General features: G+C 39.5%; 1 protein-coding gene and 1 long non-coding RNA gene across 2 annotated transcripts in view; one reads left to right on the top strand and one right to left on the bottom strand.

Annotated features, from left to right (window-relative positions):
* The window catches only part of LOC120600701 (uncharacterized), an 8,066-nt gene extending 2,761 nt beyond the window's left edge, over positions 1-5,305 (top strand). The window contains exon 2 of the long non-coding RNA XR_005652269.1: positions 1,266-5,305. This is a non-coding gene — a long non-coding RNA (uncharacterized LOC120600701). The remainder of the gene's footprint in view (positions 1-1,265) is intronic.
* PATL1 (PAT1 homolog 1, processing body mRNA decay factor) lies at positions 1,583-27,361 on the bottom strand. The gene is made up of 19 exons (XM_039860178.1): positions 27,210-27,361; positions 25,151-25,262; positions 20,243-20,460; positions 19,861-19,941; positions 19,092-19,286; positions 18,060-18,161; positions 17,521-17,610; positions 17,081-17,301; positions 15,829-15,918; positions 13,816-13,996; positions 13,237-13,360; positions 12,703-12,800; positions 12,087-12,146; positions 10,691-10,839; positions 9,374-9,533; positions 5,781-5,936; positions 3,802-3,893; positions 3,558-3,707; positions 1,583-3,237 (listed from the first exon to the last, which is right to left on the bottom strand). The coding sequence occupies exons 1-19, from the start codon at positions 27,222-27,224 to the stop codon at positions 3,216-3,218; spliced, it is 2,316 nt and encodes a 771-aa protein (XP_039716112.1). The 5' UTR covers positions 27,225-27,361; the 3' UTR covers positions 1,583-3,215.

Below are 27,361 nucleotides of genomic sequence, written 5' to 3'. Positions count from 1 at the left end.
ACTGTTGTAAATTTTTAGCGCATCACCTAATTTGATTATTTTTGACATAACATTAGCAGGGAGGTTAATATCACTCTCATTGGTTACTCAAGTATCTTAAATGTGACTTTTTAAGCACTCAGAACAAACAATATCTTGTGCATACAACCGTGACTCAAAATCAGTTGGTAGTTATTGTAAACTATTATATTCGTAAGGTAGAAATACTTAATTGCAGTCTTTCTCACAAGAAACATACTATCACCATTTTCTGGACTAGGACTGGTTTTTTCCTCCAACTGTGGTGGGAAATTGTGATCGAGAGCAGCGGGGAATGCTAACTTGAGCATCTTTCTCAGCCTTACCACTAACCAGCCCCGGGGCCTTCAGCAAGTCGCTGTCCTCTCAGAGCTTCAGCCCTCTTGCACGTGGGCCAACAGGATCTCGTTTTCTTCACTGCTGACATTCTGATTCTGGGCTTCTGCGAATGCATGGGCAGCCCCCACCAGTTCCTCCCCAACCACGCGGAGCTATCTAATAGTGAGACATACATTCTTGCATGTAAGAGGTGAGAACACATCTTTTACCCCTTCGCAGCAATAAGAATGTCTCACGAGTCCCCTGCTCTACTTTTCACTAGCAGTGTCACCTTAAGCAAGCTATTTAACCTCAAGGAGTCTGACCACTCATCAGGAAAAAATAAGCTTCGTGTGAGTAGGCACCTGGTAATGTTAAATCATCTCTCTCCCCGCTTTTTTTCTCTGCCTTTCTCTACTTGTTCGCTGAATCCTTTTTTTCAAACAAAAGGTCTCACATGCTACTGATTCAATCAACTAACGCAGAATCATAGAAAGAGAAAAACCATTTTCTCAGTAAAACATGTCCAGCTGTCAAGATACTGGAGACGTTTTCAGCCTGGTATGGGAAGATGCTAGTGATCTTGCTACAGCATGAACCTGTGTGCCCTCTCATGTGTCATTCCTTACAGAACCACCTTGGTTCTCCTCTAGTGTCTCCTTCTCCTCTTGGGAACTGAAACTGATTTTATTACATTTTCAACCAAATCCATCAGGGAATGGGACGATTCTGCTTTTGTTTCTGGACCAGGAATTGCTTGATCCTGAAAGTCTTGGTGAGGAAAAGGGTCAACCATGATAGCAGAGAAAGGGGGAGAGTGCTGAATCTTTTATCTTGGACATTTAGAGGAAGTATGATACTCAAGTCCAAAATAAGTAACACATTTACTATGAAGAATTACCAACTTTCCCTCATCTCCTCAACCCTAGGCTACGTGAAGTCTCTTAAAAAAGTCACATGTGCCTCGAGAGAGATGGCTGGAAAGATGAACTGAAGTGTGTCAATTCCATTCTGCAGTTAAAATGGGAGGGGAACTGAAAGCGTATAGGTTTTTATAGGAAAGTTATCATGTAAACAAAAGATCTTTATCTGCCTCCCTTACAACAAAATTAAAAAAGTAAACACACATATAGGTAAATATCTTTACCAATCCCCAACACCAAGGGGTTTGCCAGTCTATCTAAACATGCTTGAAACACATTAAAAATCATGTTCAGAAGTAACAAGGAGAAATGCAGACACACTTTTCAAGTATACAATTTGTTTTTATTTACAATACCCTATAAAAATGTAAATTTAGAAACTTTTAATTTTTATTAGAACCAAACAAAAAAAGATAAAGCACAGAAAGGAAGAAATAGTAATCAAGTATTCACTCGATCGGTTATGAGGTGGAAAGGCAGGAAAGGCGCATGGTGGGAACAGTCAGTAGATAATGGCAGAGGGAAGCTAGGCAATGTCACTGGGGAACAGCTGGTAGAGCCTGGGGCTACAGAGTGGAAAGAAATGGAGATGAAGAACAAGGACAGCTGGTTATAACGGAGGACTTTACTGTTGTACAATACGTGTATGTGCAAAACATTTATTCTCTTTAAATATCATAACCTGCCCCCCAACTACATTCGCAAAGGTGAAACAGCAAGAAGTATATCAGGACAGTCATGTAAAATGAATTCAGATTTAATTTTCTTGATGGCTGTAATCACTAGGGATCAAACCCTCTCATCCTGGCTGAGTGCTGCATGGGAGAGGGATAACTGAAAAGGGTCATGGCTGTCCCTGCTAGGATTCACACCCAGGCCCCTGGCTCCTGGGACGGGACTTGGGTGAGATGAAGTAGCAAGGCCAGCGTTCTGCCCATGATGTGGAGGAGACTGAAAAGCAAGCAAGCCAAACAGCTTCCATGGTTACATTTGGAGGTTTCTACTCTTGATACCAAATAGAAACGGGACGAAAGAGTAAAGGCATGGCTTACTGAAGCAGTCTCGGGAAGACAAAAGCTACACCGTGGAAGCAGGCTCTAAGTCAGAACCTTTTTGAGCAATCTTCCATGCACTTGAGGGGCAGACTCAAGTCCACTGTAGTTGTAGCGGGAAAAAGGTTTAACTGTGTGCTGTTTCCACTGAGGTGGAAAGAAACAAAGGAAATTCAGGTAGAAAGGAGAAAAGGGACTTCTCGGCTTAGAGCCGGGCTTCAGCCAATTAAGAGCTCTGATTTTCTTAAATGTGCTGCATACCCTGTGTTTATACTGAAAGAAATAGTAGCCACCAAATTAATTACAAGATGGACTAGAAACAGATTAAAACTACATCAGCTGGTTTGTGTTTAGAGGGGGGATGTGTCAACCTTATGTTTCTCGATCTAAAACTCATTTTTAAGGATCCTCTGGAGACCACATAAACATATGTGGGGGGGGGTATGTGTGCATATATATATTAATTTCTACTTAATTGGCTCTCCTATAGTCTTATTAATATGGGGCAATGAAAAAAGACTTCAATAGTATGAGGGAAGGAATCCTCGGGCAGGCTACGCTCTACTCTGAACTGGAGTAGTGGTGGTGGGATAAAGGGAGAGATTATATTTGTGTCTCTAGGGCAAAGAAAATGCAAAATTGAGAAGAATTGAGTAAAAACAGGACATGCAGAATTGTAACATAGAAGGTAAGAAGAAACCAGCAGAAGCACCACCCAGCCAAACGTCACAGAGCAGTGGGGAGACTCCTGGCAATTAGAGACGACCCCTGTGAACAGGAATCGGTCCCACAGGATGCTTTGGGGAATAAGCTACCTTCCCTCCCTCATTAAAAACACTCCATTGGTGATGGCAGCAGTGCAGGTGACAGTCAAAAGGAGGTACAGGACACATTTGCAGATCTTTTATCGTATCCCCTGAACTAGCCTACAGGTATAAAGAAAGAGAGAAAGGAAACTTGTTTGTATAAATGAGTTAAACCAGAGGCAATCTTTTGCATCAAAATTTCATCCTTGTAAGAATTCTCACAACATAACACCTAAGACATCGCTACCCTTAGCATTCAGTCAACCAGGAGGGTGCCGCTGGACCCAGTACAGTGTTTTCTATCTAGTAGACACTCATATATTTGATAGAAGTCTTTAATCTCTTCCACCAAATTCAGTTTTATGCCCCCCAACCGCCTCATCACAACCTCTAAAGTGCCAACAGTAGTGAGATGTGGAACGCTCTTGTTGCAAACTTACTGCAGTTTTGTCTCCAGCAAGTTCAGTTTCTGCCGGTCAACATAGCGAGAAAAGAGGGATACTAGGTTCGTGGGGATAGAGACTGGCTTGGCCAGGGCCACCTGGGGAATCCGCAGAAGTTCTCGGGTTGCCATGAACATCACCTCCGTCCTGACAGAGGAAACCGATAATAACGAGGTGAGAATAAGAATGAAAATTTACTAACAGAACTTAAAACAAAAGAAGAAATACAGCCCAGACTGACCACTGGTTGTTTTCCGTTGTTTCTGTAGCGGGATCTGAACTCTGCAGGTCTTCCCCGCGGCTCAGGACAACGAGGAGCAGTGACAGGCCAAACTGCAAGAGGGGACAGAGGGAGTCACACTCAACACTGCCTCATCCCCCCCCATACTGCCGAGGGGATCTCTGTTCAAGGGGGATCGGCACTACACCCAAATGATCCCACTGCATGCTTTTCTGTGACACTGGGCAAAGACAAGACGGTTGTGAGCTTTTCTCCTATTTACGAGAACAGAAATGGATTTAAAAAAGTTAAATGAGGACAAACTTTGATAGAGAAAATTAAAGTTCGCAGAAAAAAAAAACCATTAAATACAGTAAGGTATTTTGAATTAAGAAAAAAGGTGTTAAGACCCGTGGGAAAATGTACAAAGAAAAGTAACTGAAATGGTCAGGATACAGAGAGGACATTTCCTTAAAAAAGGATACACCTCTCTGCAAATGTAAAAGCTTAGACAGGATGTTACTAAGAATCTAAAAAATAAAAAAAAAGAGGACGGATAAACAGATATATTCACTATATCTAGGATTATCAAAATTTGGCAACATGCTTTAGCAATTAAAATGTATAAAGATTTGTTTTATTAGATTTGTTTCATTTACCGGGTAGTACAAGCAGGAAACATGCAGTCTAAAGGGGCATAGAATGAAAAGACAAACAGGGATCAGACGTACTGGGTTAATGTCTGAGCCAGTTATAATGGGTCACAAAGAGAAGGCGGGGTGTTCTGGGATTCCATCCCACCTTCCCGAGTTCCACTCATAGAGGATTACCTTGCCTCTCCGCACAAGTTCCCTTCACGTCAGAAAAACACAGTCCTATATAGTCTTGTTGACCTCAAGATATTCTACTGCCTTTATCAAAATTAATACCAGGAGACCAAATCACATGAAAGGCACATAACTGATCAATCCGGTACCCCTATCTTAAGTCCCCTGAGGCACTGTCACCTCTCTCATCTGCTGAGGCACTGCCCTTCGGAGCCATGCTTCAGCAGGTTTTCAGATGAGAGAGACTACCTTTTCCCTCTCCTGTAACAGACGGCCCTTAATGAGTGCCCTCTGCGGACCCGGCATTATAATGGACTGTTCACAGCTGTTCTCTCATCTAAGTAACAGGAAAACTGTGAAATCAACATCTTCACCTCCACTTTATAGATCAGGACACCGTGGCTCAACAAAGTGAAATAATCTGTTCAGGGTCAAAAACTTAGAAAGCGGCAAGCAAGGAATGAAAACATGTTGTCTAAAAGCTCATGTTGCTTCTTCTGTATTATGTTTCCCCTGTGAGTCTCCGGTTCTTTACCTTGATGTAAATGAAATCGATGAAATGGGATGTTCTACTATTTAGTCTTATAACAGAGACCCCCTACTTAGCCACCCAATATGCTTCCTCCTCCTATTGGAACTCTGAATTTACTTGTGGTGACAATGCTTTGAATTAAAGATGTTTTCCAGCCTTCCCTGCAGTTATGTGTGGCGTGTGGCATGTGACTAAGACCTGGCCATTGAGATTAAGCGGTTGTTGCTTTGAACACCTGGAAAAGGTCCAAATAAGGCAGACAGCTAATCCACACCTTTTGGCCTTCCACGAGCACCTCTCTGATGCAAAGTGGAGTCTTGAATTCTACAACCATCACGGACCCTTAGAGGTCACGAGCACGTCAGCCACTGCTAAGGATGGCAGAGAAGGCAAACCGCAGGAGCCTGCATCCCTGACAATGCTGCGAAGCTGCTGTACCAGATCTATTCCACACGAGATACCTACAATTCTACTTTGTTGAAACCACTGTTATTTCTAGCCTCTGCCACTAGGAGCTTACTGTAACTCCTGACTGAAAGAAACCTATTTACAAGTTTCCATAGCCACGGCAGCCATTACTTTTATCTACAACTCAAATTAGAAGCCTTGCAAAGTCCAGGGCCATAAAAGGGCAAGACCACCTGGCTCTGGAGCACAGCAGTGAGGTGAGGGTTGGCGGGGGCTGGTGCAGCTGCACTCTGAGGTAGGTTCATCAGCTGTTGCAGAAGGCTGGTGACAGTCACTGATGGAAGATGATAGAGGAGGAGAGAGAAGGGACTCAATAAGCATGGCAGCACCTACACAAAAAGTAAATAAAAGTATTAGATCCTGGCAACCATGATGGTCAGCTGTACAGTCAACAGCCTGAGGCGAGATTTAACAAAACGGGGCTGACACTTAAGTCTAGGAGATGCTGCTAGAGTGGTAACAACGGACCTACTGGGAACTTTTTCAAGTCAACTTGCATAGGAAATATCATGACTTGTGAATTGAGGGTATAAAATCACTTCTCAAATACACAAGATTCATGATAAAAGATCAGTATTTTAATTTATCCCACGAATATATAAATGCCTATGATGTGCCAGGCATTGTAGACTAAAAACAAAAGTTAAAAGGACAGACCCTCAGGGATCTAAAATACAGTGGGGAAGATGAGTAAATTGGCAATTTCAACATAGTGTGAGAAGCACTTTAAGACACGTAAATTCTGAGTACCACAGAATTACTGAGAAGTATTTTCAGACTTAATTCTATCTTGCTTTATCTTTATAAAAGCTCAGTGAGGAAATGGAACAATGATTAACCAATTTTATAGCTCATCAGAAAAGCTCCTAAGTGATCAGAAGCTCAGTGTTCAGTTACAAAGCTAGGAGCTAGAACCAGAATCCATGCTGTTCGATTCTAGCCTGCCGGTCATTCATTTCTTTCTGCCGTAAGGCCCAGACTGGAAAGTTAAAATACAGAGCTACCAGTATAATGAGGTTATAACAATACAGGAAAGGAAATCAAAAGTGCGTCCAGCACTCATTGCCCATGGTATAAAAAGTGAAGGTTGGTTTTACTTTAGCATCCAAGGATGAAGAGTCAACTACTTTTTGTGATCTACTACTTTAAATAAACAAAGCTTTAACAATTAAAGCATTCTTAAACATACACAAATGTATAAAGAACAGTATAATGAAGTCCATCATGTACCCATCACTCAACCTCAACAATTAAGTCACTGTTTTGCTAATCGTATTAAATCTATGTTCCTTCTGTATCATATCTTTTCATCCACAAACACTTCACTTTGTACCTCTAATAAAACCTCTTATTATCTATCACACCTTACACCTTGTACCTCTAATAAAACCTCTCATATTATCATTCCTTATCATCATCTAAGATCTACTCCAAACTCAGATTTCTCCAATTGTCTCAAAAGTGTCTATTACGATCCAAATAAGATCCACACATTAATTGTACTTGGCTGGTAAGGCTTTTAAAATCTGTTAACAGGTCCTTTGTCTTTGTCCATCTCCTTTACTCAGATCATTTATTTGAAGAAACTGGGCCATTTGTTCCATAGTTTGGATCTGGTTAATTGCACCTCTGTGGTGTCATTTAACAGGTTCCCTTATCCTCTTTTTTCCCCCATAAAAATGATAGAATCAGAAGTTTGATTAGATACAAGTTCAACTGGAGGCGGGAGTTGGTGGAAGGGTGACAGAGGGCAGGGGCAGGAAAGCTTCCCAGACAGCGCTGCGTGCTTTCCACTGCATCACATCGGGATGCACGGTGTCTGCCGCACTCCTTAGTGGTGCAGGGGTTGTTAGCTGGCTCAGGAGTTGTTAGCCTGCTCCAACTACTGTAAAGTTCCCCATCCAGCTTTTCCCTAATGCTTTTAGCACTAGTAATGATCGCTGTGCAGACTGACTGCTTTTTCAGTGGGAGCTGTGAAATAGTGATTTCCTAATTTTATCATATTTTTGCAATTACACTTTTGCAGTAGCCGAAATTCTTTTATAAAGAACTTCCTATCATCAACCCTCTAGTTACCATGATATTAGATGGTAACAGAATGGCAGAATAAATGCGCGATTCTTTTCCTTTACTTTCCGGTTTTCAGAATGAGTTGATGGCCTAGCAATCTCCAAAGATGATTAACATATTTTTGGAAACATTATAAACTCATTAAATATATTTAATATATTTCAATCCACTGCTGTAATTTTTTTAAAGATGCAAATAATCCCTTTTACCAACAAAAGCCCCTTCAAGTAGATCTGTGAATCTTCTACAGAGGACCCGAGTCATCTTTTAGCTTCTCTGCTTTCTGGCATAAGGTATTCCATGATTATCTTGTACATGTTATGCCTCAGGCCTAGAACTACCTATTACATCAAGGAAATGGTCTTTAGAAATGTGGTTTACTACTCAATGCATGTAGATACAAACTTAGCCTCTATATTTAACCACATTTTCCTCACTAGCAGGTAAGCTCCACTAAGGCAGGCATCTTCGGATTCCTAGCTTCTAGCACTTAGAACTAGGTGCCGTATTTCTAGAACTGAAAGCTGCCTGGTACACAGAACTGCTTAATAAATATTTGCTGAGTGAATAAAGCTCTCTCCAACTTGTTTCCACTGGTGAGTTCTGAGATTATGAGTGAGTACCTGCCTCTTGGCCTACAATATATATGCTGTAAGGCAGCTGTTATTTTTAGTCTTCTATTTTCTAGGCTAAACCTCAAATCCTTAACCTCCAACCTATTTTTCATTCTTGAAATATTTTTAAAAAGTACTTGTCTCATCTTATTTCACTTTTTCCAATGATGAGACCTAACTTCCGTGTTCATGTCTTATGCAGATGCTAAAATTTCAAGAAGGAATTTTTTCAGCTTATTATTTCAGAAGGAATGACTCTTCCATGTCATACCACTGATAAGGTAGCTCGGGATCATGTGTTTCTTGGGGACTATTACCACGTGGTTATTGCTCAGCTGCAGTCTACTCTATCAGATTCATTCTCATAAATTCTATTTTTCTGAATCTCACCCTTAATGCTACTCTTATAAATTTCTTGCTATGAACTTCTGAGACCATTATAAATGTTGCTATTCTTTCAAGTGTTATGACAGGGATAAGCAGAGAGCAACTGTTACCAAGAGTTAACTTGTAAACTTTATAATCATGTTTCAAATTCCAGCCTAGTTTAGATCACGATAAAGTTATTTAAAAGCACTGGCTCGATTCCTGTGGGCAGGATGCCATTCAACTAAGTACACAGGTGAATGTTAAGCTACTGCCAACAACCCAGTGAGTGATGCTTTATAGCCAACAAAGTAACCAAGACCATAAGTTTGCAAACAGTACACATTGGATTCGACTGAGGACCTTGTTAAAGATACAGAAGCCCTGATCTTTCCTCTGTAAATTCTCATTCAGCATGTCTAGGGGTAAGGGCTGAATTATTTGCTTCCCAAGTAATCTGGATACAGATCTCAGCTTTACAACTACGTCAAATAAGACGGAATTATTGCTTTCTTCATGTTTAGGAACATGGTCCGTTGGACGAAAGATGGGATGAAAAATATAGGCCTGGAGTAATAAAAAGTTTTGCTTTAAATAATCAAATCATACTGCCAAAGATTAGACAAAACAACAGAAGAGGGGAGGAAAAGAAATTTGGATTCTAGCAATCTTATTAACTGGAGACTCAAAAGAAAGACGCTCCATATGGGGATCACCTCATCCTGTGCGTCCTTCTTGATAAGGAAAGGGAGGTTCCTGGCTGTTATCATGAGGATGTCGGCTGCTTGCTCTGTGGAGAGGAAAGGAAGAATACGGGCGACCATTCTCTTTCCTTTTCGGATACACATGATCTGTACAAAGTGGTCGTCGCTTGGCCTGCAGGGGAAGAAAAATGCTTAGGTCAGCAAGGACAATGTAAACCCTGCCTCTTTTTTCCCTCTTACATGTTACTGAATGAATATATCTCATTCATTTTTACTCTATTATCTGTACTACAAAACAGTGAGAATTATTTCTCCAACTCGCAACTAAAAAAATACAAATTTTTCAAGTTTCACAAATGCAGAAAATCATGTAAAAAATTCTGTTAAAAAAAACTTGGTCAAACTATATGCATTAATTTCCTTTAACTTTAAAGTAACTATACAAACAACATGGTTAATATAGCAAATCTGAAATACATAAGCAAAAGAGAAATAAAAATATTCATAATCTGTGTTAGCATTTAAGAAAATTTTGCTGTATATATATTGTGTATTTTATCTTCCATAAAAAAAATGGGCCCACAGAATTCATGGGGTTTTATTTCACTTTTTCCAACTTCCTGTGAATGCTTTTCCACATAATGAATATACTTCAATTACACACATTTCTTATGTTCTATTTTGTGTATGCCCTGGCTCAGAGGAAATCATCAATTCTCTTGAATGGGCAAAGAGGAAGCGAGTTATCAAGAGACTTGCATTCATCAAATAAATATTTGGGATTTATACAAAATTTACCATTAGCAAGATTCTGTTCCAGATACGAGGTGGGAGAAAGATGATAACAATACAGAAAAAAAGATATATTAAGGCGCTTAGCCTCCACTGGAAGACTGATTGGTTGCCACAGTGTATGAGTATTCTATGGAAATCCCAAGGAAGTTTAAATGTTTATACTTTTCAGCTTAGTGGGAAAGAGGAATACATAAAGATTACAAGGTTGAGCGTGCTAGCAAGCATAAACCAGGTATTACAATCTGTAGGCTCAACAACAGAAAACTAGATAATGCCCTCCACTGTATCTCCCTAGTAGATACTGACTGGTATTTGATTAAATGAATTCAGGATAAAGAGATTTTTTTTCCCTGGCTGGGAAGTACTATGAAATGTTTTATATAAAGTAGCATTTGAGTTATTAGGCCAATAGGACAGACTTGGAGCTTACTGAGGTGGTAAGGAAGGATATCTGTCTAAAACGTGTAAAGCTCAGTTTATCAGAGTAAGGAGTCCAGCTAATCTCACATTTTCCTGTAAGTGCACAATTCTTACCTCTCCTGACCAGGCAATTTCCCCCTTAAGTTGTCATACATGCTACAAATTTTGTGCTTTCTTTCATCTGTCAGGGCAGGTCTCTCTTCTTCCAGACTTAGTAGATAACGCCTTTCATAGTCCTCCACATCGAGGAGCAAACTGTAGGTCTACGTGAGACACAAAGCAGGTCACAGTGAGCTCGGTCAGGGTCAGAGTATTAGAGAAACAACTTCATAGTTCAGGACTACCCGATAAAGACTAAAGGGTGAAAACTCACTGTAATGAGGCTGAGAGAAAAAAGGTGTTCCTTCAAATTCAGAACAGAGTGAAAAAAATTCTTCAAACAATGTTCTTTGTCCCTCCTTGACCTCTAATCCAGAAGGTAATGATAGTGAAGTGATTACACACTTTCTAAAATTTCCAGCAGCCAAAGCAGCATTGTGCTATATACCATCTGTATCACTGCTCCAGGTTATGCCTTACATTTATAAAAATGGTAATAATTTTACTGCTGGGTGCCAGGCATTGTTCCAGGGACCTTGGTATGTACATACTCATTCACTGAATACTCACCACAACCCAGTGAGGAGGAGACTGTTATCTCCATTTTTACAGAAGAAATTGAGGACAGCACAGAAAAGTTAAGTAATTTGCCTCAAGTCATAGATTCAGTTAGAAATGAAAAAGACATGATTTGTAGCCTGGTTCCACAGTCTGAGCTCTTAACTGCTATGCTCTATGGCCTTGCAACATGGTATTTACTGTATAAAGTAACTGCTTGTACATTAACCACCCCCCCGCCCTTTTTTTTCTTAGCACTCAGCACCCAGGGAGTGGCCAATAAATATGGGTGACCTGACTTAATTGATTAAATTAATCCACAAGTGTCATTTTTATTCTCATTTTTCTTAGAAAAGTGACCTGCCCCAAAGCATTCAGTTGTGACCTAAACAAAACCCCAATACTTATTTTTATTAAATTTATTGGGGTGATAAAAATACATAGGTTTCAAGTATACAATCCTATATCATCTGTATAATGCATGTATGGTCACCCACCCAAAGTCACAGCTCCCTCTGTCACCATGTAGTTGACCCTCTTTACCTTCTACCTCTCCCACTCCCAGCCTTCCTTCTGGTGACCACCATGCTGTTGTCTATAAGTTTTTGTTTGTCTTGGACAAAACTCCAGTACTTCTAGCCATGATTGCAGTGCTCTTTTCGTGAGGCTGCAGGTGAAACACAGGCCAGTCCGTACTAGTGTGACCCGGCATGCAAGGGACAGTTAACAAGACCAAGTCCGTTAATTCTAGTCAGGGAGCACTGACTGACAGCCGCTTTTCCACTTCTGTGAGCACACACATTTGACAGTTCTTTATTTGAAACTAACTATAGCAACAAATTCTAAGACTTACATTCTCAATTATGACAAGGGTTTTTCGTCTCTTGTCCCGAACCTGTTTTTCTTTTGTCTCCTAAAAAAAGACAAGACTATTCAATGTGAACTCTTTAGTTGTGTTAAAAATAAGTTTCTACTTGTGCATATGTACTTCCATTTGTGACAATATTTTGAGACTCTTGACTCTGAAAGTTATAATCTAAAAACAACACTAATATGGACAAGGTCCTAGAGCTGATTAAATAAACCCAACACAAACCATCAAACTTAATTCAGAGACAAGCAAAAGGCAATGAGATAATGTAGTAGAAGATGAAGATATCATACAAAAATCTTAAAACACATAGAAAATGGTAATTTTGCTGAAGTAAACAGTCGATGCTATTTGCAGCCAGTTACCCAGTTGAAAGGCTCCTGCCACCCCAGGTCCTGCCTGGCTGCCTTAGAGGTGGAAGTATTAGTACCTCAGCTCATCTGAAGATAAGCAGAATGCCACGAATCGCAAGGTCAAAAGCTCCAGGTTAGGCTGGACTACAAACAACTCCATCATGCTTGATTCCATTCCACAATGACCCCGAAAGAAGGAGTGATGACCCAGAAGTTCTTAAATGCACAATTCTTCTGACACTTACATCATCCTCACTCCGAGATGTCACAACAGCATCAATCATTTTCCGGGGATTATTCACACTAGAGACAGTAAGCTTTCCCAAAGAGCCCTCAAACTGCACTGTAAGGACAAAAAATTCCCAATGAATAAAAACTTAGCAATGTAGGCAGGTGGCTTTCAGAGATCTTTATATTCTCTAGTCTTTACTCACAGTTTAACAATTTCCTTAAAAAACCCATGTATTAATAAAGCAATCTCATCAAAATCTATTCTTTTCCATTTTTTGTGAAATAACAAATAAAAATCTGAGGTGTTTCTCCCTTATTTTAGAGATAACTAGAAATTACAACAGGTTTTAAAAGTTACAGAATCTCAAGGGGCCATCTGCCAAACCACCTACTCCATGAACAAAAGCTTATCTCTGCATTTACTAAGGACAATGGTACCTTATAAATGAGTTTCAAACATCTCTACCCAACCATCTTGCTGTTCATTTTTATCATATCGGCAGCTTGTCAAATTTCTCTTATTCCGGGTCCGGGCAGAAGGACCTTACCTGGCTTATAGGTGTGCTCCAGTCTGGCCACCTGAGGGGTAATGAGCTTGGTGCGCTCCTTTTTAGGGCCATCACCTTGCACTTCTTCAGCAGCTGACAGTTTCTCCAGTTTTTCAAAGTAATTCTGCCATGTAAGAAATACAAACATAGGATATGGCAACTCTTTCATTAAATAATTATGCTAGTGGCTATAAAAACCTGCCCTCTATAAACGTACTGATCTCTAATTTTTGTTAGATTGCTATAAATTTATCAAAAACCCCAGCCTTCAAAAAGCTAATCATCAACGGAAATATATTTAAAGCCAAACTGCTAATATTCTTAATACAAAGAATCAGATTATTAAAGGGATATGAAAACATTGATCTGAGAGCCTTTATGTGTGAAAAATAAAGAGCATCCATGAGGACCTTACAGTGAGCAGTGTGAGGACAGAATGTGCTTAGTCAATTCTTATCCACTCTAAGATTACCTCAAGAGAAAATTCTATCAATATTTAATTTTACCAATTTTTAAATGACTGCCTTCAACAGAGTGAGGGACTAAATGGCTGATCCTCAAAACTGGCACAGTGTTTACCTGGTAATAAAAATCGTCCAGGTAGGGATCAGTGCTTTGCAGTTGCATCATCTGAATTTTAGAGACCCAATCCTTTTCTCGCTGCAACATGAGATTGGCATATGGATCCTTTCGGAGGTGATCTTGATGACTGCTCCGGTGACTTCCTCTATCTCCTGCACCGTTGAGATTCCGGTGCTGACTGAAAGACAAACATACGCCACATTCACCCCAAGTGGTACATTAATTATGCCTTTTAACACTATAGGAATAAACCAGGCCAATTAGAAAAAACAAGATTCCCCCCTGCTTTTGTTAAGAGAGAAGTGAAAAGAGCTGAATCTTAACAGAATTCAAGACAAAAGAGGTATGCAATACATAACTAAGGAACTAAAACTAAGATCTGACTTTCTTAGCATATGCTAAGTACTTTTACCTAGTGACTTTTGTACAAGTCCTACAATAACCCTACGAGGTAGGTAGTTTTGTTTTCTCCACTTAAGACAAGAGACCAAGGCCAAAAGAGCAAGTAATTTGTTCAAAGCCATACACCTGCTGGCAGAGTAAGATTTGAACACAGGTCAATTTGACTCCTAATCTACATACTTTTTTTAAACTTGCTGAAAATCATGAAATATTTCAATGTAAAGAAAAGACCAGCATATATTAAAAAGTAACATTAGAGTTAATACAGTGTCACATTTAAGGCTGAAGGCCCTCTTGTACGTCTCTGAATTCCAGTTTCTAGCTTCCTTTCCTTCCTAGAGGAATGACCTTGGTATGTATCCTCCCAGAAATGTCTTTGTTCTTTTATTACTTGTATGCCCATCTTTAAACTTTATACAGTATTATTCTGTGTGCCTTTCGGTTTTACATATTTGGTATTAAACATATAATTTTCCTTGTTTCTTACTCAACATCATGCTTTTCCTATTCACCCATGTTGATAATATATTCAGGTACATACTAAAGAGTAGAACTGCTAAGATGTGATGCATTCACATTTTCGATCTCATTATTTATTGCCAAATTCTCTCTTAAGAGACTGTATACTCCATTCTTGCCAACAATGACAATGATGAGACACTTCAAGTTTTGCCTGTCTGATGATGTAAAATGGTTATCTAATTCTAATCTACATTTTTCTGATTACAAGTGAGCTTGAACTCCTTTCATTTTTATGAGCCATGTAGGTTCTACTGGGAATTACATGTTTGTGGATGTCTTTTGTTACACAGAACAGAAATCATGAGTGCACAATATCATATTGCTAACGAAGGCACTAGTATTTATATTTAAAAATTTTTAATTAAAAAATTTTAAGTATTTTTAAATTAATATTTTAAGAGCCCGTATTAGTTTTATTCCCTGCAAAAAAATATTCCAGAATTTCTTTGAAGGAATTATACACAGAAAACTATAAAACTTAAGGTTGACAAAACCTCAAAGTTTTTCTTATTTTATAAATATGAATGATTACAGAATATAAGTTCCACGAAGGCAGGGGTTTTATATATCTTGTTCTTTCAATCCCCCAAATCTACCACAGTGCCTGGTACACAGCTGAGATCACATTTATAAATATATATTTATATCTGTTGTATGAGAATTAAATAATTACAAGTAAAATTAAAGAGTGATTTGGCTTTACATAAGACCCAAATGTAAGGGCTAGCCACTATATTTCAAGATTATCTCAGAGCTGAGATGGTAGACAAAAGGTAGTTAAAAGTACCCTAAAAACCTGGTAAGGAGTACAAAATATTGACTAAAAAAAAAAAAATCATATCTGAACTGTATTTCTGATTTATGATCAACAGAATTATAGCAGCTTGGAAATTAGCTGATAAAATCTTATTATAGCTAGTGTTATCAAAAACATAAAATGAGGGCACATATGATCTGACTTTACCAGTAAAATAAGCTTAATACTAATTAAATTCACTAAAAGTAAAGTAAATTAGTAGCACCTGTTACACTGTCAAAATGAAAAGGTGAATTAAGAGACCACAGAGGGGGAGGATGAGTACTTACTTTCTATTCTGTTGCTGTCTCTGATGCAAGAGTCGACGGTGCTGTGGATGGAGGTGAGTGGTGTCTGGTCTAAACATTGGGGCCTGAGATCTAAGCAAAAAGGGAAAAGGTTTTCAGTTCTGTTGACTTGATGATTTGAAGATTTTAAAAATGTTGTTGGTACAAGACAACTTCATATAGGTTCATCCAGGAGAATATTAAAACTATCCTAAGAAAACCATGCAGAAGGAAAGGACAGCCATATTTTCACGTCTTCCACGAAGGCCAATTCTCAACTAAGAGGATGATCACAAAATCTAAGTGAATTGACAGTAAAGCAGTTTCTTTTTCCTTTGCTCCTGTTAAACAGAAGTCTCTACATAGATTTAATGTACTTAATGTCAACTATTTGAGAACGACATTGAAAATATGTGTGATGGTTAATTTTATATGTCGACTTGGCCAGGCTATGGTGTCCAGCTGTTTGGTCAAACACAAGTCTAGATGTTGCTGTGAAATCAGTTTGTAGAGGCGATTAATATTCACATGTGGTTGACATTTAAGAACAAAAGAGATGGCCTTTGATATGTGGGTTGGCCTAATCCAATAAATTAAAGGCCTTAAGAGCAGAAACTAAGGCTTCTCAAAGAAAAAGGAATTTTGCCACAAAACTGGAACACAGAAGTCCTGCCTGAGTTTTCGGCCTGCTAGCCCACTCTACAAATTGTAGACTCAAGACTAAAACTGTAATGTATAAATTAGAAACACCTTGTTACACTGTCAAAATTAAAAACTGAATTAACCAGAAAAAAGGATGAATACTTACTTCCATGTATACACGTATTTGTGTATACACATATATTCTATATGTATATGTAATTTGTTTGTACACATACATGAATGTGTGTGTGTGTATACATATGTGTGTGGGTATATATATATTGCCCCTATTCTGTTTCTGTGGAGAACTCTTAGTGTATAGTAATTCTTAGTAAGTGATAAGCATTGTGTATCTGTGTAAGTATGTGTTTATAAAATGAATATAAAGTGAGACATAAACTATAGAAGAAATAAGAGGTGATTAACTAGTAATGTGCAAATGTACATGGGAAGCATGTGACTCAGGGGAAATGTGATTCATAAGAGAGCCTGCAGACTGTCAAACATTTGTGTCTGGCAACTTGAAGATCCGGTAATATCTCAAAATGGGTCACCTGCAAATATCAGGAGACTTGGCTGACAATGAATAAACAGTCGCATTTGTTTTGTGTACCTTAGGTTTTGCAGGTGAGGTCCTGGGCCAGGGGGGTGCTGCTGTGAGGGTGGTGGTGTAGCAGGGGGTGGAGCACTAAAGAAGGCACGGAAGCCTGGTGCTGGGGGAAGCATCTGCCCAACTCGCCCTTGCAGCAACTTGGGATTCATGGCAGCAAGCGGACTACCAACAAATCCAGGGACCCGTGCAAACTGGCTGGGAGACATCCGTCCAGGCTGTAGCTACACAGAGGAACAAAATCTTAGATTTAGTTAATCTGCAAACCCCCTTGCTTTAATCCACAGAAAAGTTAATGGTTTCCATCAATAATTTTCTTTGAAAAGGTAAAGGAAAAACTTAAGAGGCAGTAGTGATTGATTAAAGATCAAAAAAAGGATCACATCTAGCGAAACTCGGAAAGTAAGAGAGTTCTTTATGGGTCGGGCTAATCACAGGCTTACCTGTGCTCCTCCAAGAAGCTGTGCTCTCTGGAGGGGGCTGAGGACAGGAGGAACACTAGGAGGAAAAGGGTGACCCAGTAGGGAAGAATTCTAGGAAAAAAAAATTATATGCTTACTACGAAACAGGTAAATTGATATAATAAGGGAACTCATTAGAAATGCAAAATAAACTCAGAAATAATAACTCTTCAATGTACAGTGAAACTGTCAACTGAAGAAATATGAGAGTAATTGTGAAATTATGAAGCACTGTGATAATATGAAAAAGAAAGCAGCAGAATGAGGAAGAGACAGCAGGAAACCAGATGATCACGCTGCATTTAGATTTTTAAAGATAAGTAAAGAACTGAGGTAAGAAACAATTGAACATGGTGAACCATGTCATCTGACCTGCGAACCAGAAAATCCAGAAATTCAAGTATGGAGATAGAAAAAATATGTATAATTTAGGAGATGTCTATATACTAGTATACTGATCATACAGGCAGTGTTCAGATAATACAGACTGTTCATTTTCATTAGGTTGTAGAATGACATACCGGGACATTGCAGAGCTGGTTTGGAGACATCCTCTCACCATAGGGAGCAGGATAGCGTGGTGGCATTGGGGGCCGAACATGGACAGGCTTCGGACACAGAATCTATCAGGACAAACATATACAAAACTACACTCAGTGAAGTCAGTTTTTCCTCCACCTACACTCCCTCCCCTCAAGTACTGGTAGACACAGAACCCAATGCAAAGCCCTACTTCTAAGCAAACTGCTATGGCTATGAGTTCACACACAGAACCTCTGGTCACTTCCTCTCACAAATATCAAGCAACGTGCCACTTTTAACTGAGGAAGATTTAGCTAATTCTCCAGTTATCCCCACCCTTCCATGCTATCTGAGGGAGGTACCAGCAGATATTCGGACTTGCAAATTCTCTCCAAGAGGATATATTTTGGTAGCAGTGAGGGAGAAGGAATGATAAGAAAGCTGGAGGATTAACTAAGTCCTATTCTGAAGCCCCTGTGATATGGCCGCCATGCTCAGCTCTTTTGTGATACATTGTGACTCCACCTTTTCATTGGATACTGAGCCTAACTAGGCCATACCAACACCACCCTCCCCCCATACCTTCCAAATTGGCCTTCCTTTTCAGCTGCTGGTTTCAGGTGGAGGAAAGTCTATGGAACAGGACTGCACAGGCTCTAGGGAAAGCAGGGATATCTTAAAGGTAAAAAGGGATGTGGACAATGCTGTGTGTTCCCACTCCCCCCAGCTTTCAGTTACCTCTCTGCCAATGTTTTGGGCAGCCAGCAAAACACTTTAAAAAGGATATATTCACTAAATGTGGTTAACTACCCTTTTTCCCCCAATTAAAAAGCAGCAGCAAGAGGAGCAGTACCAGTAAAGGGCATTAGGGAATGTGTCTCTTATTGATACTAACCTCTCTAATTGGCTATTTTTCTTTCTCATCTAATGCCTACCCAAACTTCCACCCTCCTCCCAGCATCACCAATTTCCCAAATAATTTTGCCCAGATTCCCAATATCCTGGGCTGAGTGCCTGTTAATGAGAGGTACCTGTTGGTTGAAGCTGGGTACAGCCATCTGCTTAGGTGGGGTGCCTATGGGGACGGCTCTAACAGGAGGGCTCCCAATGATAGGTGAAGTTGACCGCCTTGGTAATGCTCGCTCAGAAAGGTCCCGATCGTCCTCTGGGCCCTGTGGGGGCCTCTGAGGCAAGGCATATTCTAGTACAGACACTGCAGGCATGTCCTAATTTAGGAAATGGTAAAAAAAAAAAAAAAATTAGCTAACGAAATATTTTAATAATCTCTACAGATGCCAAAAGTATCTCAAAAAAATTTTTTAATTATAATTTATTTTTATTTCATATCCAGTAAAATCTGCTGTAGAGTCCTGAGGTTTAATAAATGCATAGTCATGGCTCTACCATAGATGTTTCATCACTACCGGACTTCCTCTTTAGCCCCCCCTGTAGTCCCCTCTTCCACCACCCAACCACTGGCAAACACTGATCTCTTCTCCATTCTTCATAGTTTTGCCTAGAAATGACTTTTTAAGTAATTCAAATCGTAAGCTGACAAATCTGAGTTCCAATGGCTTCCTTTCAACCTTTTCAAAGTAAAGCACAGTCAATCAAGTGAGCACCATCAAGGAGGCTGAGGAAGGGTACAATCAATCAACTAGCCCACTATGAGTGCTGAAGAAGTAATCAGCGTAAGACTGGCAAATGATATCCAACTACATGTTTCTGTAAGGGAAGGATGACGACAGGGGCCGACTTGAATTTCTGCATATCAGGAATTTCATAGAAAATGTTTTAAACCTGAGCAAGGAGTGGTCCTCGGATTCGCCTCAGAACTTCAGATCCATCCCAGATGCTAGAATTGAGACTTCCTGGTTGGGGCTAACAAAAAAGAAAAACACATGCACAAAGTCTGGCAAACTGTGGGCTCTCTCGTGACATACCTGCTTTTGGTGAACCAGGCTCTAAAAGAGCCTCAACTGCTTGAGTGTTCCAGAATATACATTATTCCCCTACTTCTGCCCTAGATAGCAGCTCTCCTAGAACTGCTTTCAGGGATTATGTTAACAATTTTCTACGCTGTATGTAATTTTCTTATTATAGTGGATGAAATAAAATGGCAACACTCAATACTGCACTTTAATTATTAGCTTCCTATAATGCTCACACCAGAGGAACTTACTTGCAAAAGTGGCCTGGTCTGCACTGCCCTCATAATAGCTGGATCTTCTAGTTCATTTTCGATCACCATCTTACTGAGCCTTTCTGCCAGATTCTCCTCATGGTCACCCAACAAGTCCATCTCATCCCTTTCTCCATTGCCTGTTTGTTCACTGACTGCCACTGGTGGCTTCTCTTCCAATTCAGCCAGTCGCTCATGTGCTTCCTGCCAATCATCATCTATAAGGAAACCATAAGAAAGAAATATGGTTCATACTGAAACTAAGTTTTATAAAATTCTTCTGTTAACCAAGTGAACAATTCCAACTCCAGAAGAGGTGAAAAGTTAAATTTTCATTTAGAGACACGAAATAACATTTAGACTAAGGGGCATATTAAAACAGGCTTTTCGCTAATAACAATTAACATCATCCCAGGAATAAAATTTAAGCACTTAGAGTAATAGCTTTATCAAGTGTCCAAAGAATATTCTGAAACTGATTTCTAAACTATTGGTTCTGAATTTCTATGACAATTCAGGCAAAAACTTTTAAAGGGTAGTTAAAGCTCATTGCACTAGCATACAGCCTAAGATTATAACTGCCATCTTCTTTATAAGCTTTGAATCCATTCATTTCATTCCATTCGCATTTGTGGAGCATCTATTACGTGACAGGCATTGTTTTAGGTGCATGGGATACACGAGTATACAGAACAGACAAAGATCCTTGCCCTCCTGAGCTTTCCTTCAAGTAGGGGAAAGACAGCTAAATAACAATAAACATAATGAATGAGTAAAGTAGATACTACATTAGAAGATGAAATGCTATAGGAACATGAAGGAAGAGAGCAGACTGAAAACTTTAAAGAGGGTGGTCAGACCTATGTTTCATTGAGAGGGTGACATCTGAGAAGAATCAAGAGTAAGATAGTTAGCCCTGTAGGTATCTGAGAGAGGCGTTCCTGGCAGAGGGAGTCTGTATAAAGGCCTTAAGATGAGAGACTGACAGTTGTGAGAAACAGAAGGGACTGTCTGGATTGGAATGATCCGGGGGGCGTGGGGAGGGGGGATGATGAGCTCAAAGAAGTAGTAGGAGGGGGCTCCTTCAGGGCCTCACGGGCCATTCTGACTGAAATGAGGGGTCACTGGAGGTTTTGGTGCGGCTTGATTTCTTAGAATCACTCTGGCTGCTGTGTTGAAAATATACTGGGGGTGGCGGGGGGACACAATACAGGAAACATGGAAACAGGTCAGGTGGCTACTGCAGTACAGTGGGGCAAACGTAATAGTGACTTGGACTTGGGTCAGTTCCTCTTCCGTTTTAACTATGTCTTTGCTATTCCTGCATACTATACAGTCTATAGCACTGGCACAAGGTTGCTGTTTCATATTTTATGCTGACACAGCATTATTCTTGAGTCCTATTACAGTAGATGAGTATCTTCAGACCCCTTTACCACCTTCTCTAGAGCAAGACCTTACTTCTATCACTTCTTTCATTCAACTGTTCCATTCTGCTTCCATCATAAAATCTCTACTCACTATTTTGCTCCTCTCGGCATTCAAATTCAGACACTTTTCCCTCTTCACAGAAGCTTTCCCTGAATAATCTTCGTTTTAATTCTACCATCATCTTATCTAAACACACACTACTTTCTAATCTACCACAACACCATGCATTCTTTTGTATGTTATATATTTTATTCTGATTTGTTTTGTATGTCTTATAAAATGTAACAGAGGGAATAACAGGTAATTCCCTTCATAACTAACATAGAAACACAGAATTCTTAAAAAATGTCTTTAAAGATAATCTGCTCATTGAATTTTCCTATTTATCTCGTTAGAAAAGAGAAGGAAGAACTAGAGGCACCATGACAAGGAAAAAAAAAAGATGCATGGTATATCCTAAGAGTATAATAAATGCTAACCACTGAAAAATAAAAAGATTTCAATTACTGGCAATTTTCTGAGGAGCAATTTGTTAAAATTACCTTTATTTTTTTATCTGCTTACAAAGAAAATACATGTTACATCACAAAAATACGTTAACTTATAAGTGAAAGTTTCCAAACATTCCACAGGTATGTTACATTTTTTAAATTGCAAACTATAAAGTTTAACTTGTTCTTTTTCACTTAAGCAATATACTTTGGACATCTTTTCATGCATGCACACACACACGTAACTACTGATTATCTCCTTCTTTTCAATAACCTATATAAGATCCTATTCTATTGATAAACTAAAACTAATCTAACTTACCCCCTACTGATGGAAATTTAGATTACTGCAAATTTTCAATATGACAATACTGTAATAAATATTACACCTATCTTAACATCTTAAGCAAACATTCAAGCAAGCTAAGTCCCTGTCAGGGTCTGATTATAAACATTTAAAATTTGCTATTTTTATTACATAACAGTGTATCATGTAACACCAGTGGTCCAGAAACTGAGGGAAATGAGACTCCTAAATTTACAATTTGGTGTGAACAGAGCCACTGTCTATTCTTTGGGCTGTGGTAGATTTGAACATACTACTTGTGGTAAAAGGAAAAATCCACTTCAGATGAAAATCACAGTATTAATTTAAATTATCAATTATCTGAAAAATTCTTGAAGAACAGTGTAATTAAAAATCAAATGTGACATTTATATTTGTCATCTTTGCTAAGAAAGTAAACTGAGAAAGTTTTTAAAGGACAAATTATTCTTTGTAATTTTACTAACTCAGCAATACCAAAAAAAAAGAAAAAGGAAGTTTATAATCCTGAATAAGATGATGCAAACATTTTTCCCTGCAGGAGACAGTGACTAGTTTAAGAAAAGATGACATCAGAGCAGTTGTAACCAGCGACTTAAAATAACTGCTGTACTAATATGTTTCATTCAAGACACTCACTTCTTGAATGAAAAACCATCAAACGAAAACATGTCAAAGGCCTGACATTTTATCTCCTGGTTTAAATTCTCTATACCAGCTGTATATTTATGTGTAGAAGTGTGTTAAACAAGTCACAGGTTGACTTAGCAATTTTCCTTTTATATATCCTTATATTATTTAGATCAAGAAGTTTGAGGAATTAAGATTTTTACTTTACAATTCAAGTATATTATACTCGATGGAAAAGGCTCACATTTGGAAATCTTTTCTCCAGTATAAACTTCGTTGATCGAGGAGTCCTACTCTTATGCCCCAGGGTAGGAAATGGGCTAACCATATGCTATTTCACTGCCTTTGCTTTTTACTAGCTGTTCTTCTCTGTGTGACCCTAGGGGCTTTTTCAATGAGTGTGTACTTTTCTTTCTCTCTTAGAAAAGAATTCTGCATACTCCAGCATCTTTCTAAGGCAACATTTCCCCCATCTTGTGAGGAACACAGAAGTTCAGAAAAAAAAGACTGTCCACAGCACTCCGGAAGTCAGTGAGAAGGCAAGACTATTCCTCCTCTGCCCAGGTTCAAAACTGAGGACACATTACCATGCTGCCTTACCCGAATATCCACAAATCAATTCTATCAACTTCATTTTAATACTGAGGAATCTGCTTCAAAATAACATTCCTTATAATATTTTAAGATAAAAAGAGTTCTAGAAACAGGCACACACTGCTTGTAGCTTCTATTGTATTCTATAGGTTATTACTAAACTAACTTCCAAGTAGAATTTGTTAATTCACATCAGTTCCTTGCTTTTGTAATTCTATTCTCTTGCTGCCCCCTGTGGTCTCCACAGAGCGAGAACAGCTCAACATCTAAATTATGGCTATATCCAAAAAGGTCTTTGGTTCTCATTCTGCAATGAGTCTACCTACTACTACCTTAAACATTTCCCTTGCTGCTCCCTTCAGAGGCAGTTTTGAGATCTCTACCGAGTTTTGTAAACCCCGACTGACGACAGTATACTCTTTCACTTTTGCTAGTTCAACTCAGTCTAAGTTTTCATAAATTTAAGCTGTTTAGGTCACTGTAAAACCAGTAACCATCACGACACTTTTAAGACCTCCTGTTTTTGGTATTCAACATCTTGAGATTACCCACTACTGCTAAATGTTCTCTTCTTATTATTTAACTGTGAATATTTGTTGCATAGACAGATGTGCTTGATACCAAAGAAATCACATATTTACACATCCCAACAAAAATTGTTGCTGTTCTCAATATCAACAGTCAAAGCAAAAATATTCCCATCGAGTCTTATTCTTTTTAAAAAGTGCAGTTTAACTTATTAGTGTACTTGTTCTGGGATCTCTAATGCTCAAACTTTATCAAATAAGCTTGCTCTCTAAATTTCCCATCTCAGTAATCATAACTCTGTGGCCTCTAAGTATAGTCTGGCTCTTTAACTTTTTAAAACCTTTTCCAACTACTAGAATATTTATCTATATCCAGGAGTAGCACTTTTCTAACTTATGAAGCCTTTTTATAACTAAAATTCTTGGAATAAAAAGATTTTTATTTTATTGAAGATATTATAAGATAAATGCAAGGTCCTGCAAATACATTATTGATCAAATGAATTTTAAAACAACATATCCACATCTGAGTTTTATCCTAGTTCACTAGTTTTCCTTAAGCTACGTGTTCCACAAATAAAAATTTTCCTCTTCTGGATTATTTTAATTCTTTGTAAAATGTCTACTTACCTAAACATTTGAATTCCTTTTATTGTCAACCTAGAGCAATAGATTATACAGCTGGAAGGGACAGGGCTTAGAGAACACTTGGTTTTATAAAGGAAGTCAAAAGGAGACCCAGAGAAGGGTAGATGCTACCAGTTGAGACTAGACTATTCTAAGACCAAGAACGGAATATTGTGCTAAGTTAGTGACTGAAGTTACTTTTCTACTAAGACAAAGCACTTACGAAAGAGCATTTGAAAAGAGCGAGACCAAGATGATGATGTAAGAGAAAGATGTCACTTACCAACTGCACCTGACCCAAATGTATCATCATTGAATTGATCAATCTCTTCATCTTCCTCTCCCAGGCCCTGAAATGCATCCTCATCTTCATCCAGAGGACAATCCTCCAAAGACTAAAAAAAGAGATTTAGCTATTCATCAAGTTCACAATCTCATTTTATTTTTTTTTTTGGTGCCTCATTTTAAAATGTTCTAAAAATGTTCATCTTATCTTCCCAATCAACATAATAGCTTCATTATAACTTTTTGTAAAGATGGCATTTTTTTCTATCCCCTAATAACCCCAACACTGGAAAATTTCAGTAGCTTCCTTTCTTTCAGTTTCTCTTTCCTATTCCTTATTTTATTTAACGTTTCCCTGAAACATTCCACTTCTCTATCAGGAATCTAATAAGAGCATTTCCCATGGCCTGCCAACTTCCTTTATATCACTGAGTAGAACAGTAAAGGCAAATGAAAATGAACAATTTATTATTTTACTTGAATTTTATATATATTTTCCAACAAAATTCTCATCTTCCCCATATTCGTGTCATCTTTTCAACTATTTTATTATTCCCTTTTAAAGCTTCTCTTCATTTTCCATCTTCCTCCCTTTCTGTTGCATACAGGCCCAGACTCTGGTGATAAAACAGAAAGCTAAATTTACAACTACAATTAAACAAGCTCTCAAAAAAGTTATGATATGGCAAGTTCAAGTTCTGGCTCCACTCTTAAAAGTGGTGTGAACTTGGGCAAGTCATTCTTTAAGATTAATTCGTTAAATACCTCTTGAGCACCTATTGTATCTTGGGCTTTGTTAGGCTCTTAGTCTCAGTCTCCTAAGCTGTAATACAGGAACAATACCACCTACCTCAGAGTTGTGAGGAGCAAATGAGGCATAAATGTAGACAAAGGCTGTGGATTGCTAACAATGCTAGATATCACCATAACAACTTAGGTGGGTTCTATTTTAAACTTTTCCCTCCTCCACTTCAATACATGATTTATTTCCCAAGTTTTCTTTACTTTTAGCAACCGCATCTCATTTCTCTCCATGTTCACGTGAGGTTAGTTGGGTCTTAAACCATTTCGCCAAGTATATGTGTCCGCAATTTTCAAAGACCCAGAATCAGAATTCGATGTTCTCTAGGTAGGCAGGTTTGTGATATACCTTGCTTGGCTACCTCTTAGCCAGGCTGTTCTCAAAGGAAAGGTAAGGGCAAAGGGCTATTCTACCTACCTTAAGCCCTCTCAAACTTACAAAAAGCAGGCATGCCACTGCCTTCACATCAGAGGCAACGTCCGGCAGCTCTACTTCCCAAATCAAAGATCTACTTAATCAAATCACCAGTTTCTTAAATTGGACTCTTAAGGATTATCTAGACCAGCTCTGTTATCCTACAAATCCAGAAACTTATGTCCAGAGATCAGAAGTCGCTCAAGGTCATACAGTGAATTAGTGACATGGTCAGGACTCTTGACTATTGCTACATTTCCGGGACAAGCACCAAACTCACGTCTCCCTCCACTCTCCCAGAAGGAACTTCTGCTGGACACGCCCCCTCCCAACTCGGAACCCTCTTTAGTAAACAGTCTACGGCTCCAGTCAAAGGGTAAGTCCAGGCCCCCTTGACCCGATGGTTGCCTATGTACTATGGGTCTGTGTGACTGGAGGGGAGGTGGTTCCGGGTACCGAGCGGGAAACGTGTCTCTGGGCTCTCCCGGATGACAATTCCTCAAGAAAAGCCACCGGGTGGATGCAATGCGGTCCCCTCCGCGGCTCCTCCCGGGGTGGGGCTGATGGGTAGTCTGGTTAAGGTACTTAAGGGGCCCTCCCCACCACAGAACAGAGGCCAACTCTCCCCGGTGGCCAAATGATAGGACGTCCCGCCCCCTGAAGCCAGCTCCCTGCTCTCGGATTAAACCCACGACCCCAGGCCCAACGCACTCTCTTGGTCCCACGCGTCTCACCGGCCCGCCCCCTCCCCCCCGAGAGCACAGGACAGACGCGTGGGGGCTGAGAAAGGAAAAGGGGCGCGTGAAGGAGGGAGGGGCCACTTCCGGTCGCAACAGCTCACCTCGTAGCGGAACATTCTTGGGGAGGGGGGGAGGGAGCGGGGAGGGGAATGGGGGAGGGAGGGAAGAAGCGTCGACTCTCCGGGCTCCTCCGCGCGCGGGTCCTCCACCGGCTCGCGACCCCTGGCCGCCGCCGTACGCCGGAGCGTGCGTG

The sequence above is a fragment of the Pteropus medius genome, unplaced genomic scaffold (genome assembly GCF_902729225.1).
Source record: "Pteropus medius unplaced genomic scaffold, Ma_sr-lr_union100, whole genome shotgun sequence".
Taxonomy (NCBI): domain Eukaryota; kingdom Metazoa; phylum Chordata; class Mammalia; order Chiroptera; family Pteropodidae; genus Pteropus; species Pteropus medius.
Note: the sequence above shows the minus strand (reverse complement) of the source record. Positions and strands in the feature narration are given on the sequence as shown.